This window comes from Protopterus annectens, chromosome 6.part0 (assembly GCF_019279795.1).
Source record: "Protopterus annectens isolate FY-2018-M chromosome 6.part0, PAN1.0, whole genome shotgun sequence".
In the NCBI taxonomy this organism is placed as follows: Eukaryota; Metazoa; Chordata; order Ceratodontiformes; family Protopteridae; genus Protopterus; species Protopterus annectens.
In genome coordinates this window covers 1,174,825,178-1,174,839,139 of record NC_056737.1, presented here as the reverse complement: position 1 = coordinate 1,174,839,139, position 13,962 = coordinate 1,174,825,178, and the positions used below count along the sequence as shown (strand labels likewise).

Here is a 13,962-nt window from a genome sequence, read left to right as displayed (position 1 = left end):
TGCTACATATTGCACTACCATTAGCCATATTCAGCTGTTACTGAGGCTTTGTTTTCCTACGTATTGCACTACCAGTAGCCATATTCAGCTGTTACTGAGGCTACCTTTGTTTTCCTATGTATTGCACTGCAAGTAACTATATTTTGCTGTTACTGAGGCTACCTTTGTTTTGCTACATATCGCACTACCATTAACCATATTCAGCTGTTACTTAGGCTACCTTTGTTTTCCTACGTATTGCACTACCAGTAGCCATATTCAGCTGTTACTGAGGCTACCCTTGTTTTCCTACGTATTGCACTACCAGTAGCCATATTCAGCTGTTACTGAGGCTACCCTTGTTTTGCTACGTGTTGCACTACCAGTAGCCATATTCAGCTGTTGCTGAGGCTACCCTTGTTTTCTTATGTATTGCACTACCAGTAATCATATTCAGCTGTTACTGAGGCTACCTTTGTTTTCCTACGTATTGCAGTACCAGTAACCATATTCAGCTGTTACTGAGGCTACCCTTGTTTTCCTACGTATTCCACTACCAGTAGCCATATTCAGCTGTTACTGAGGCTACCCTTGTTTTGCTACGTATTGCACTACCAGTAACCGTATTCAGCTGTTACTGAGGCTACCCTTGTTTTGCTACGTATTTCACTACCAGTAACCATATTCAGCTGTTACTGAGGCTACCCTTGTTTTGCTACGTATTGCACTACCAGTAACCGTATTCAGCTGTTACTGAGGCTACCCTTGTTTTGCTATGTATTTCACTACCAGTAACCCATATTCACCTCCTTTTTTTGCATTATTTCCCTTATTTTCATTCACTAGAATTAGCTACTTATTCTGCTCTTTTAAATTTCAGTTACATACTAAAGTAATGAATCGAGAGTCAGGCTTTTGTGTTAACTCTCTATCCTTTTCCAGCCCCATTTCCACCCTCTCCATGAGTTTCCTAAATTAGTCGTACAGAATCTATGCAGAAATCCTTGGGACATGCTGGTGTACTAGAGAGACTGCTGTTGTTTCTAGAATCTGAGTCAGAGCTGGAGAAATACTTCTAGTTATTTGGTAGTGGAATTATAGAAGATGATCTCTTCCATACTATCTTCTTCTTCTTCTTTCAGCTTTTCCCAGTTAGGGGTTGCCACAGTGGATCACCTGTCTGCTCATGATTGGCAGTTAAGTTTTACGGTGTTGTTACCAGCCCGGTGCCCAACCTTCCACAGAAGGCACACACACTCACACCTAGGCCCAATTTAGAGTGTCCAATCCTCCTATGGCATGTCTTTGTGATGTGGGCAGGAGCGGCCTTAGGTCAACTGGTGCCCTAGGCAAAAGGGCTCCACGGCGCCCCCTACCACACTTCTTGGTGCCCCCATCCTTGTCTTACTACACCACATAAATAGTGGAAAAGCACCCCTGCTACAGCGGAGCCCTAGGCGGCCGCCCAGTTGGCCTATGCCTAAGGCCAGCTATGGATGTGGTAGGAAATCGGAGCACCCAGAGGAAACCCAGGCGACCACAGGGAGGAAATGCAGACTCCGCACAGAAGGCACCCCAGCTGAGGATCGAACCAGAGGCTCTCTTGCTGCGAGGCGGCAATGCTAACCGCTGCACCACCTCGGCTGTCCTATCTCTTCCATACTATGGGATGACATATTTCCTTTTATGGATGTACTTCTTTTTATATTATTGTATAGTTATTTTTTCATTCTGCTTTGATACCAAATTTACTATTTTCACCTACTATATTTTATATGTAACATACTGTGTATTTATCAACTGATGTTTGATCTTAAAACTTGTTAAGATTTGTATCTAATTTTTGGAACTTTTCTCCCTGGGCCTCCACTGAAAATGTGCTCTTCATAGCCCAGTGGACTTCCCCGGTCCTCAAACTGAAGTAAATAAATAAATATTTAATTTACTAATTGAAATACTTTCTTGAGAAGGACTGACCCAAATTTGTCCTACAATGGGCCACCTGCTACATGCTCTCACTCAAAATCTTCACATTATAAAATATGCACATCAGGATGATCAGTCTGCAATTACTGGGGTCTCTTGAAGGACACCCCTTGTACATTGGGACCACAACAGCTTGGATCCAGATATCAGGGGGACAGCTTTCTCGTTATAATTTGTTAAGAATATGCATAATGCAGCACACTAGGTGATTTTTGTTTGTGCATATTAAGCTTTCTGGTATTTCTTGCAGTCCCATGGAGCTGGTGTTTCTTTTTTTTAACAAGAAGTATCTTTATGGAATTATCACTAATGACATAGGCAAGCATGCATTTATATAAATGAAAACAAATCATATTGATATATTTTCAGTTGCAAACATTGCATCACTTATAATCTTCTACACATTCATTGTCAAACATCATACAGCTCATTCAATTCCTGCCTTCCCTTAAACCACATTCCTCCTCCAAAATATTAATCTGCATGTATTGTTCCCATATGTAATTTGCTCCTACCTTTTTCTAACGATCCAACTTTCAGTTGTTTTATCTCTGATACTATAGTCACTGCTTTTACTACAGCCGATTTAGACTTTAATTTCCATTTTCTAGTAATTGCTTTTTTTTGGCAGGCACCATAATTATATTCAGCAAGGCCATACCATGACTAGGCAATTCCACTTCTGTATCACAGCTCAAAAATCATTTCCTTAGTTATTTGGCCAAAATGAAGAAATGCCCTTTTCCCCATTGCAGTGGGATCTCAGAGTTTGTATATATAAGTGGGGGTGGGTTTGATATACTGCGGTGTGTGTTAAGGTGGGAATGTTGGCCAAGTAACTCCTTTCCCTATGTAACACATTCACAGATGTGAACATTCACTTAAGTGAACATTCGCTGTTTTATGCTCGTTGAATAGCAGTTCCCTGAATTTCTACTTCGATGAAGTAATACAGACCCATCTACATAAGTGCAATAAGGTAGATAATGTAATCAAAGGATTATATACAGCCTTAATCATGGGAATAGACATAGCCATATATGAGCTTGATTTTCAAGCTGCAAAACATGTTTTATCCAGTTATGCTAATTATACTGAGTCTCTGAAAGAAAAAAAGGTATTTGCATTTATTTGGTAAATATAATTTATAAAACCTATAACAAAATCCCGGTTTATGTGAGGCAGAGCACCTCGCTGGCCTTGTTCAAGAGGAATCTTGACCAATGGATGGGGGATCGCAGATACACCCCAGGGGTTACCTCAGTGTCACTGCTCGACAGAGGCACAGCAAAATAATGGGCATAGTTTCTCCAAACTAAAGGGGTGGCGTAAGCCACAAAACTATGGGCTAGGCTTATAAATGCCCTCGGGCAGATAGCCTAGTATGAACCTATGAACCTATAATTTAGGATTTTATAATCAAATTGTGACCTTTACTAGATTTGCATTTCTGGCTGAAAATGCATCTCTCGCAGTTAGAGAATATCCCTGTGTAACTTGTATTAGTAATGCGTACAACAGAGCGTTAACAGTCGAGCCCAAATTCCTAATCGCCTTAAAGCACTGCCAGGTTAAGTGACTTGTTAAAGGCCACAATCTAGAAAAATGATGGTGGAAAGCTTCAAACCCTGTACCCTTGGCACAGGAAGCAGCTAATTAACACATCAGAGCTTTAGTCCTCCTCTGTGCCGTCAGTCCAACCACTTTATGTTTTCTACCACATTTTGTCTGAAAGGCTTCTTTTGTCAGTTTTTTTTAATGGTAAAATTTAGGAAATACGTTTGAATGAAAAGAGCAAATCATTTTCTACAAAAGACGTAGGGACATTCCTGTTCCTCATGGCACACATTATAAAGTGCTTACTTACCCCTTGCCATAATATTCTCACTAGGCAGCAGATTACCTTATGATACATACACCTTGCTGCCTTGGCTTGTAGTATGTTACCCACTACTGAAGTGAAGACCCAATGCAACATGAGAAGAAACACTGTTAAAACGTGCCACACAACTTACCTTAATGACACAGACATGAACGAAACACTGTGAAAACGTGCCACACAACTTGCCTTAATGATGTAGATATGAGTGAAACACTGTGAAAACATGCCGCACAACTTGCCTTAATGACATAGAAATGAATGAAACATTGCAGAAATGTGCCACATAACTTGCCTTAATGATGTAGACATGAGTGAAACACTGTGAAAATGGGCCACATAACTTGCCTTAATGACACAGACATGAACAAAATACTGTGAAAACGTGCCCCACAACTTGCCTTAATGACACAGACATGAACGAAATACTTTGAAAATGTGCCACACAACTTACCTTAATGACGTAGACATGAACGAAACACTGTGAAAATGTGCCACACAACTTGCCTTAATGACGTAGACATGAACAAAACACTGTGAAAATGTGCCACACAACTTGCCTTAATGACATAGACATGAATGAAACACTGTGAAAATGTGCCACACAACTTGCCTTAATGACATAGACATGAACGAAACACTGTGAAAACGTGCTACACAACTTGCCTTAATGATGTAGACATGAATGAAACACTGTGAAAACGTGCCACACAACGTGCCTTAATGACACAGACATGAACAAAACATTGCGGAAACATGCTGCACAACTTGCCTTAATGACGTAGACATGATCAGGATGGTGTTTGGAAGGTGTGAACATCAACAACAAGCGCTCGTACAGCTGGATTCCAGTGAGAGAGGTGACGCCCATGTACAGGAAGATCCCAAATAATACAGCCAGTGGGATTTGGCGTAGAACACTCCCCATCTCAATTGACAAACCTGAGAAGAAAATGCAGAAAGTAAATTACTGTATCTTGTAAATGTGCTGTATAGAGCTGCTATCAGATGCACTAAAAAAACATATTTTTAGGGCTCTTCACATAAGGGTTTGCTAAAAAATCATTCAGTCATTGGAAAAATAATGCATATAAAACAGTACAACACAGAAAAGTCAAATCTATAACAACAGCTAATTAACAGCTTAATCCTAAAGCTGGAGGAAAAGCCACAACAACCTTCTGTGGTCATCTCAATCCCTTCTGGAAATGTTCATGAATCTGTTTCATACACTAGAAAGTTCCATTTTATCTCCTGGAAACTTCAAATTTTAAACAAGTAACAAGAAGCCAAAAGATTGACCTGAGCCAGTCAATGACTTTTTATCGATTTTGATATGATGAAATAAGACATTCGGTAAGGTTTGATGTTGGGACACCTGATACCTCATTTGGTAATTCATGTTGAGCGTATATTTTCCTTTAGTGTCTGGACTGCTGGGCCTTTTATAACCATATAAACATACTACTAAACAAGTAAAACACTGAAGCAAACGATTGACTGAAAACCAAAAATACTTCAGTTTTCTTTCCAGTGCCAATAAACGATTCCCGATGATGAAATAAGTGAACAAATTATTCTAGTTCATACCACATATTAAGCTCTTTTGTTTCCACAAGCCAGAGACGTCTTCAGAATCATTTATTTATTTATTTTATTTATTTTTTATTTTACATTTGTTGACTGGGCTAGTCTAACTGGATATATGTCCATTTTCAGTACAGGCCCGGGGAGAAAAGCTCCAGGTTATAATACATAGAACATACATAGTTCATAATAACAGGCTGTATAAGGTTATGATAAGCAAAGAAACAATAAGCATGATCATAGATACTCGATTTCCTGCTCATTAAATAATCACGTCACATTTCTCATTGGACAGTACTGATTGCATCACCACCAATTCCCCATTTAAAAAAAAAAAACTTTTCCTAAACTTAACACATATATATATATACTTATAAAAAGGTAAAGAACGGCTGATAACCAACTTGGTAAATGCTTCGTTACCCAAGTAAAGAAAGATAACATAAAAATAAGGCTGTGGGCGAAGCAACCAGGCAAAGTCTCGTTATAAATAAAAACAAAAAGAATTTACTGTTGCACAACTGATAAGCGCTTTCGCTAAAAAGCATCTTCAGATCAAAAACAGTTTTTGCACTAATATATTTCCTTTATATATAGGAATTCAAATAACACTCACCCAATCACAATCATTATGTCACTTTGTTCTTAAAGATATATTGCTATAAATAAGCTTCCTAGTTATTTTCAACATATTTATATCATAACCAAAGTGTTGTTATTACTTATTATATATAGCTATACCTTATGCAGAACAAAATAAATCATCTTCAACTTTCACATCTATAAATACATACTTGTAAAAATATATACTTATGAAAAAAAAATATATATATATATATATATATATATATATATATATATATATATATACACATATATATATATATATATATATATATATATATATTGTTAAAGAGATGTGATCATTTAGTCCAGGTGGAACACAAGCATCTAACTGCAACTGCTAAATAAGTTCTTTAAATTCCAACCTGGACTCCCAGTCCTCTCCCCTTTCTTGTTGACCCTCCCTTTCTATTACCCAAAACTTAAAATCAGCCAGGGGGCATTTTAAACCGTGTCTATATAAAGCGTCAGTATCCTTTTTCCTGTTTACATCATACATATGCTCATATATCCTCTGTCTTAAGGTGCGCTCAGTCTTCCCCACATAAGAATGAGACGCAAACCTGACAGTGAGCCATATGTATCACCCCCTTAGTCAACACGTTAAAATATCCTTTAGGGTGGAAATTTATCCTGCGGTTATCTAAAGTAAGTTCTCCTTGATTGTATATAAAGGGGTATTGGAGATGCATCCCACATTTAAATGTGCCTGTTCTATTTCCATTTTTGTAATCTTGTGAATTATTCTCCCTTTCAAAAATATCCTTAAGGTTGAGGTTCCTCCCAAAACTAAATTTTAAAGGTCTTAAAATACACTTAGTTTGTTCGGCATTGTTGAAAATAACTTCCAGTTTTTCAATAAGATATTTTGTATCTTCTTAGTATCTTGATTATATGCCATAACTAAGTAAGAACTGTCATTAACATTCACTTCAGTCTTTATTCAACACCGATCCTCCAATCTCACTCTCATAGTTACTTTTGTTGTTTTCCTGATCCAATAAGGGAATATATTTATTTCCCCATCCCATGAGAATTTCCCCTTTTAAGTTCTTAACCATTGTATCAGGGTACCCCATCATCAAAAACAACCTCACTATATAATTTAATTCCATTTCTATATCATCTGTGTTAGCAGTCATACAGGCTGCCCATACCATTTGGCCTTTAACTATATATTTTTTTTTGATTAAAAGGATGGTTAGTCTCATAGTACAAATATGAATTTAAAAAACATTTTTTTCCTAAATAGCTTAGAAGTATATCTCTTGTTACTGTTGTCCATAAGTATAGTCACATCTTACTAGTGTACCTCTGTGTCTCTTACATTGTGGGTAAAACACAAAAAAATAGTTGTACTATTTATATAATCCATAAAACATTCAATAATGTTCAGTGGGGCTTTCCAAATAATAAAGATGTCATCCCAAAACCTATAATAGGCCCTAATAATAGATTATATAGTTAAAGGCCAAATGGTATGGGCAGACCATATGATCTCTAACAAAGATGATCTAGAAATGGAATTAAATTATTTAGTGAGGTTGTTTTTGGGGGATGCATCTCCAATGCCCCTTTATGTACAATCAAGGGGAACTTACTTTAGATAACCGCAGGATAAATTTCCACCCTAAACGATATTTTAACGTGTTGACTAAGGGGGTGATACATATGGCTCACTGTCAGGTTTGCGTCTCATTCTTATGTGGGGAAGACTGAGCGCACCTTAAGACAGAGGATATATGAGCATATGTATGATGTAAACAGGAAAAAGGATACTGACGCTTTATATAGACACGGTTTAAAATGCCCCCTGGCTGATTTTAAGTTTTGGGTAATAGAAAGGGAGGGTCAACAAGAAAGGGGAGGGGATTGGGAGTCCAGGTTGGAATTTAAAGAACTTACTTGGTAATTGCAGTTAGATGCTTGTGTTCCACCTGGACTAAATGATCACATCTCTTTAACCTCAGCCTTGAAGATTAGAGCTAATAGATATTAAAAGGTTTTTATAAAAATGTGTGTATATTACTTTAACTCACAGTGGGTTCTAGAAATGTATGTATCCATGCATACATATGCATATACACTTATATGTATAATTCCTGTAAATACATTTTTTATATACAATTTTATATTTTTGTGTAATTTAACAAGTATATTAATTGTTTTTTTATATATATAATTATACAAATGTCAAGTTTAGGACAAGGTTTTTTTTTAAATGGGGAATTGGTGGTGATGTAATCAGTACTGTCCAATGGGAAATGTGAAGTGATTATTTAATTAGCAGGAAACTGAGTATCTATGATTCTGAAGAAGTTTCTGGCTTGTGGAAATGAAAAAGTACAGTTGTGTACACTTACCATAAATGTAGACGTTTGAGTGTATTCACTGTTGAAGTCATCACATTTGGGTTATCTGTCTGCAGGTAGCCCTCAGCCGGCCTGAATACCAGATTCTTCAGATTCCTGCGTCGGATGCTGTCTCTTCTTCCATAACGTTAGGTTGTCAGAAGTATAAATCATGCAGCCGATGCCATTACATCAGTTTTTCTTGCCCTAGATATCAGGTGCCCCCACAATTGGAAGCAATTATATGTTATGGTGCACCTCCATCAAAAAGCAAATACACCAGAAAACTTAAATATGCCAAACAAGAAGGAAAGGTAGAGCCAAGAGAAGTCAGGGGGCTGGAGGGAGGGTAACCAGGACTGCAACAGTGAATACATTTGAACATCTACATTTATGGTAAGTGTACACAACTGTACTATGTTCTTCATGTTTCACTGTTGCAGTCATCACATTTGGGTTGATTCCCAAAGCTAAGAAAGGGAGGAGGAAGTCAGAGAGCATTAGGGCCAGCTATTAAGCCCTGCAAGACTGCTGTGGTAAAACTAGCCCTGGATTTAGTAAAAAATAGGCATGTGATAATGCTTGGAGAAGCTATGTACAGAGCTCCAGGTAACAACTTCTAGGATGTCTCTGGTAGGGACTCCTCTGAAAAAGGCTGCAGAGGTAGATGCAGCCCTGGTGGAATGTGATCTTATCCCCTGTGGGGTAGGGTTTCCATGGTGCTTGTAGCAGAAATGAATGCAATGGGCTATCCATTTGGAAATGGTTTGCTTTGAAATGGCGTTCCCCTCTGCCCCTGCAGCAAAGCCAACTAGCAGCTGTTCAGATTTTCTGAGAGGCTTAGTCCTTTCCAAATAAAATTGAAGTTGTCTGTGCACGTCCAGAGAGTGCAGTATTCATTCCCCTTTGTTTTGTGGATTAGGGAAAAAAGTAGGCAATGAATGGACTGATTTAGGGCCACACTAGACACCACCTTGGGCATAAAGGAAGGATTGGTCCTGAGGGAACCCCTGTCCACATGGAAGATAATGAAGGGCTCCACTGCCATGAGAGCCTGTAATTCAGACACTCTTCTTGCTGAAGTGATGGCTAGAAGTAAGGCTGTTTTCCAAGAAAGGAATTTCAACTCTGCTGTTGCAGCTGGCTCAAAGGGGGGAAGAGTGAGCTTTTCCAATACAGAATTAAGGTCCCAGGCTGGAGTGGGGGCTCTACTGGGGTGTCTTAAATTTTGGCCCCCTCTAAGGAATTGTTTTAGCAGGGGGTGAGAGAAGAGGGGTGGCTCAGTATTACAATGTGCTGAAATGGCAGAGGCATGAATTTTGACAAGAAGGATAGGCCCTTGTGGAGCATTTCTGTTAAGTACTGAAGAATATGAGGTAAGCTGGGCACCGTTGTACCCATCCCCTGAGTCTGGCTCCAGGAACAGTATCTTTTCCACTTTTCAACATAGGATTTTCTAGTACTAGGCCTCCTTGCCTCCAGAATGACATCTAGCACCTGCTTACTGAGGGATGCTATTGGAGAGCTCAAGGAATTAGCCAGGCTGCAAGGTTCAGGGTTTGAAGCTGAGGGTGCAGAATCTGGCCTGCCTGCTGGGACAGCAGGGAATGGGTCTGAGGCAGGTGTCATGGTTCCAGCAGTGTCATACTGCGCAAGAGGGGGTACCAATGCTGGCGTGGCAGGTCTGGTGCAATCAGTATTGTCCTTGGCTTGTCTTGTTTGATCTTTTGCACAACCTTTGAGAGGAGAGGCAGAGGGGGGAAGGCATAAACAGAGAGGCTTTCCCAGGTAAAGGACATGGCATCATCTTTCCAAGCTTGACTGTGGGGAGTCCTTGTGCAGAATTTGTCCAATTGGTAGTTCTGAGGGGAGGTAAACAGGTCTACCTCTAGAGTCCCCCATTTGTTCCTCAAGAGGTTGAATATCTTTGGTTCTAGTTTCCATTCGTGTGGGCCCTTGAGATTTCTGCTTAAGTCATCTGTCAGTGAATTTAGCTTGCTTGGCAGGAATTGAGCTTGTAGGTGCACTTGGTGGCTCAAGGCTGTGTTCCACAGAGCCATGGCTAGTCTGCAGAGAGGGTATGAGTGGGTTCCCCCCTGCTTATGTACCACATAACTGTGGTGTTGTCTGTCTTTACCAGTAGTTGTCCTGGAAGAATGTGGTCTTTAAAGGCTGTCAGGGAATTCTGTACAGCTAACATTTCTTTTTGATAGATATGCAGGTGCATCTGTCTCGGGTTCCATTTGCCCTGAATGCACTGCCCTGCTAAGTGAGCCCCCCATGTATAGTCTGATGTGTCTGTTGTTAGGGTTTGGGCGACAGGGGGTAGAGTGAAAGGGAACCCCTTGTTGTGGTAGCAGGCCTATGCCCATCAAAGGAACTCTGTCTTTATACAAGGAATGATAGGAATAATTGATTCCAGGTCCTGATGCATGAGGGTGGCCTAATGGTTAAGGTGTTTGCCTTACAAACACAAGGTGCAGGGTTTGAGTCTCACAAGGGACAATTGGCTAAACTTAAAATGGCTCGCAAGGGCAGTTAGCTTAGTACTAATCTATGAATCTATGAATCTGAGAATGTTGACACCATAGGCTTTTTAGATACCATTGTAGTTTCCTTATATGCAGTCTTGCATATGGAATTAGTAGAATGCAAGAGGCCATGAATCTCAGGGCTTGCAGAATTTTCCTTGCAGATAGCTGGGGTTTTGTGGCCAATAGTTTGAAGTAGGTTGTCAAATAAACTTGTTTCTCCATAGTGAGGAAAGCCATCTGGTAAGTTTTGTTCAAGCTTGCTGTTTCTCCATAGTGAGGAAAGCCATCTGGTAAGTTTTGTTCAAGCTTGCTCCCAGGAATACAATCTGTTGGGAGGGTAGTAGGTGAGATTTATTTTCATTTATGGTGTACCCCAGTGAGGTTAGAAGTTTATTTACGAATGCCAGATGTTGTAATAGCAAGTCCTGGCTTTCTGCCTGAATCTGACAATCGTCCAAGTATGGGTATATATGAATATTTCTCTGCCTGCAAAATGCAATAGCTGGAGCTAGACACTTTGTGAATACCCTGGGTGCAGTAGATAAGCCAAAGGGAAGTGCAGAGAACTGATTGTGCATGGAGCCTGCTCTGAAGCGTAGGCATTTCCTGCAAGATTCCCTTATGGGGATGTGCAGGTAAGCTTCCTTTAAGTCTAAGGTTGCCAACCAGGCATTTTTGCCTAGCATAGGAAGAAGCTGTTGAAGTGTTAGCATTTTGAATTGTGGGATTACCAGAAAGGTGTTTAGAATAGAGAGGTCCAGGATAGGATGTCAGGAGCTGTCTTTTCTGGGTACCAAGAAAAGTCTTGAATAAAAACCTTGTCCCCTTTGTTCTATTGGGACAGGTTGAATAGCCCTGATACTTAGAAGAGAGAGAGAACCTGCTGTTGGGCCTCCACCCACTGATTTGGGGGTATTTCTGGCCAACCATTTGGGGTTGGTAGGGTGTGGAAGTGGAATCTGTACCCTAGGGAAACTATGTTCAAAACCCATTTGTCCTGGGTAATGAGTTCCCATTTTTTGCATGCAGGGCGAGCTTTCCTCCTAAGGGAGCAGGCAGTTGAGCAGGACTTGGAAGGGTTAAGGTTAAGTCATTGTGCCATTTTTCCGTAGGAGGTGGCTTACTACTCCCTGCTTTGGAAGTGGGAGGCCCCCACTGCTTAGGCCTGTACGCAGCCTGAGACTGTAACTTAGGTGGTCTACTGTTCCTGGGTTTGGACTGAGAAGGCCTGGAAGAGACTGGAAAGGACCACTTCTTTGAAGGCCAATGCCTACTAAATCTGGGAGGCTGTACTTGTAGGAAATCTTTAACAGTTTGCATAGATTTAGCCTTTTCCTCCATCCTTTTGAGGACTTCTTCTGCTTTGTTGCCAAAAAGGCGGTCCTGGTTTAAGGGAGTATCCAGTAATTTAGCTTTAACATGATCTGGAAAGTTTTGCTCCTTAAGCCAAGCATGCCTTCTAAGTACAGACCCAGTGACAGCAGCCCTGCAAGATGCTTCTAAAGCATAAAAACCACATTGCAAAGTATGTTTACCAACTTGTTCTGCAGAATGCATTAAATCCTGTAAGGCTTTGTGTTCAGCACAGTCAAGAATCAACAACATATTCTGTTTAAGTAGTCCCATAATATGCTGCTGATAATTTAACATATGAAACTGGCAATTTAAAGCCCTAATGGCCAAAGTAGCAGAAGTGTACACCTCTTATCTTGTCTGTCCAAGGCTCTAGAATCTCTATCAGAAGGGGTAGGATTATTGGCAGAAGTAGCCTTAATGCCTTTTGGTCCTTGGGAAATGGTTTCTGGATCTGCAGTAGGATTCTTGAAGAGAACTTGTAGGAGTCAGGTACTCTGTAATACCTGTCAGGTTTTCTGGGAGCTGGAGGCAAAGTGTCTGGAGAAAGGCTAGATTCCAAGAAAGCATCATCTACAATGTCCAGAACAGGAGGGATAGCTAAAGGCCTGTGTTGATATTGAGTAAGAATTCCCTAAGTCTCTTTTTGGACTCAGAGTAATCCTGGCTTTCCCAGTGGAAATGCTCCCTAAGAGTGTGCAAGGTTTCACCAAAAGAAAAATCTTCTGGAAGGGAAGCAGTGGGAATGGAATCCTCTGCATCAGAATCCTCATAAGTAGATAAGGGCAAATCCTGGTAATCAGAAGGAACAGAAATTTCAGATTCCTGATCAGAAGAATCAGAAGGAAAATCAGTTCTAGGTCTCTTAGAGGGGGAAGGCTGGCTTCCCCTAATTAAAGTAATAAGGTCTTCAGTCATTCTAAGCATTTGTTCTTTAGGCATATGGGCCTGAGCCTATGGTTTGGACGTCAGTTTTCTAGGCGTGGTGCGAGTTTTAGGCCTGGATGAAGAAGATGGCGTTGGTTTAAAATGCAAGTCTGTAGGCCTGAATACACCCTCAGAAGCCGGTGCCAGCACAGTGGCTCTGGACCCATCCAAGGTAGAGACATCTGCAGGTTCCATAGTCAAAGAAGCATCTCGCGGCATACCGGACTCTGGGTGGGTTTCAGTAGAGGCCTGCGAGTTTGAAGTAGCGGGTATCAGGGGCTGTAAAAGCGCCTCACTAAGTACCGGCTGACTGGTGACTAGCTTAACGTAAGCGTCATCGGCAGTTTTGGACCTATACGATCTGTCTCTGTCTTTATCTTTACATTTTTTCAGAAGGTCAGTAGTCGGATGGCTTAAAGAAGCCATTTCAGAGTACTGAGACTGAGTACCAAAATAATTTGCTGCAAAGATAGCCCAACGACAAATAGTTTGGGGGTTGAACAAGGAACAAAACCGACAGCTAGGGACATCATGGTCTGGGCCTAAGCAGGAATGCAGTGTGAATGAAAATCTTTATGAGGTATTTGCTTTCCACAGGTAAGACCATTGTTAACGGATGGAGCAAGAAAAAAAAAGATCCCCAACGGGGTACTTATCTTTTTTGAAGACTCTGGTTCTGAAACTCGAAAACGAAAATTTCAGGAGTCGGCCAATTGGCACTTGTGAACTACTTCTACTTCAG

The 13,962-nt window shown here is 40.4% G+C and overlaps 1 protein-coding gene across 2 annotated transcripts in view; it reads right to left on the bottom strand.

The window, feature by feature from the left end:
* Positions 1 to 13,962, bottom strand: part of SLC4A3 (solute carrier family 4 member 3) — a 2,820,719-nt gene that overhangs the window by 76,643 nt on the left and 2,730,114 nt on the right. For both annotated transcript variants that reach the window (XM_044074803.1, XM_044074804.1), the window contains one exon: positions 4,617 to 4,786. In XM_044074803.1, coding sequence (XP_043930738.1) covers positions 4,617 to 4,786 — 170 coding nt within the window. The remainder of the gene's footprint in view (positions 1 to 4,616; positions 4,787 to 13,962) is intronic.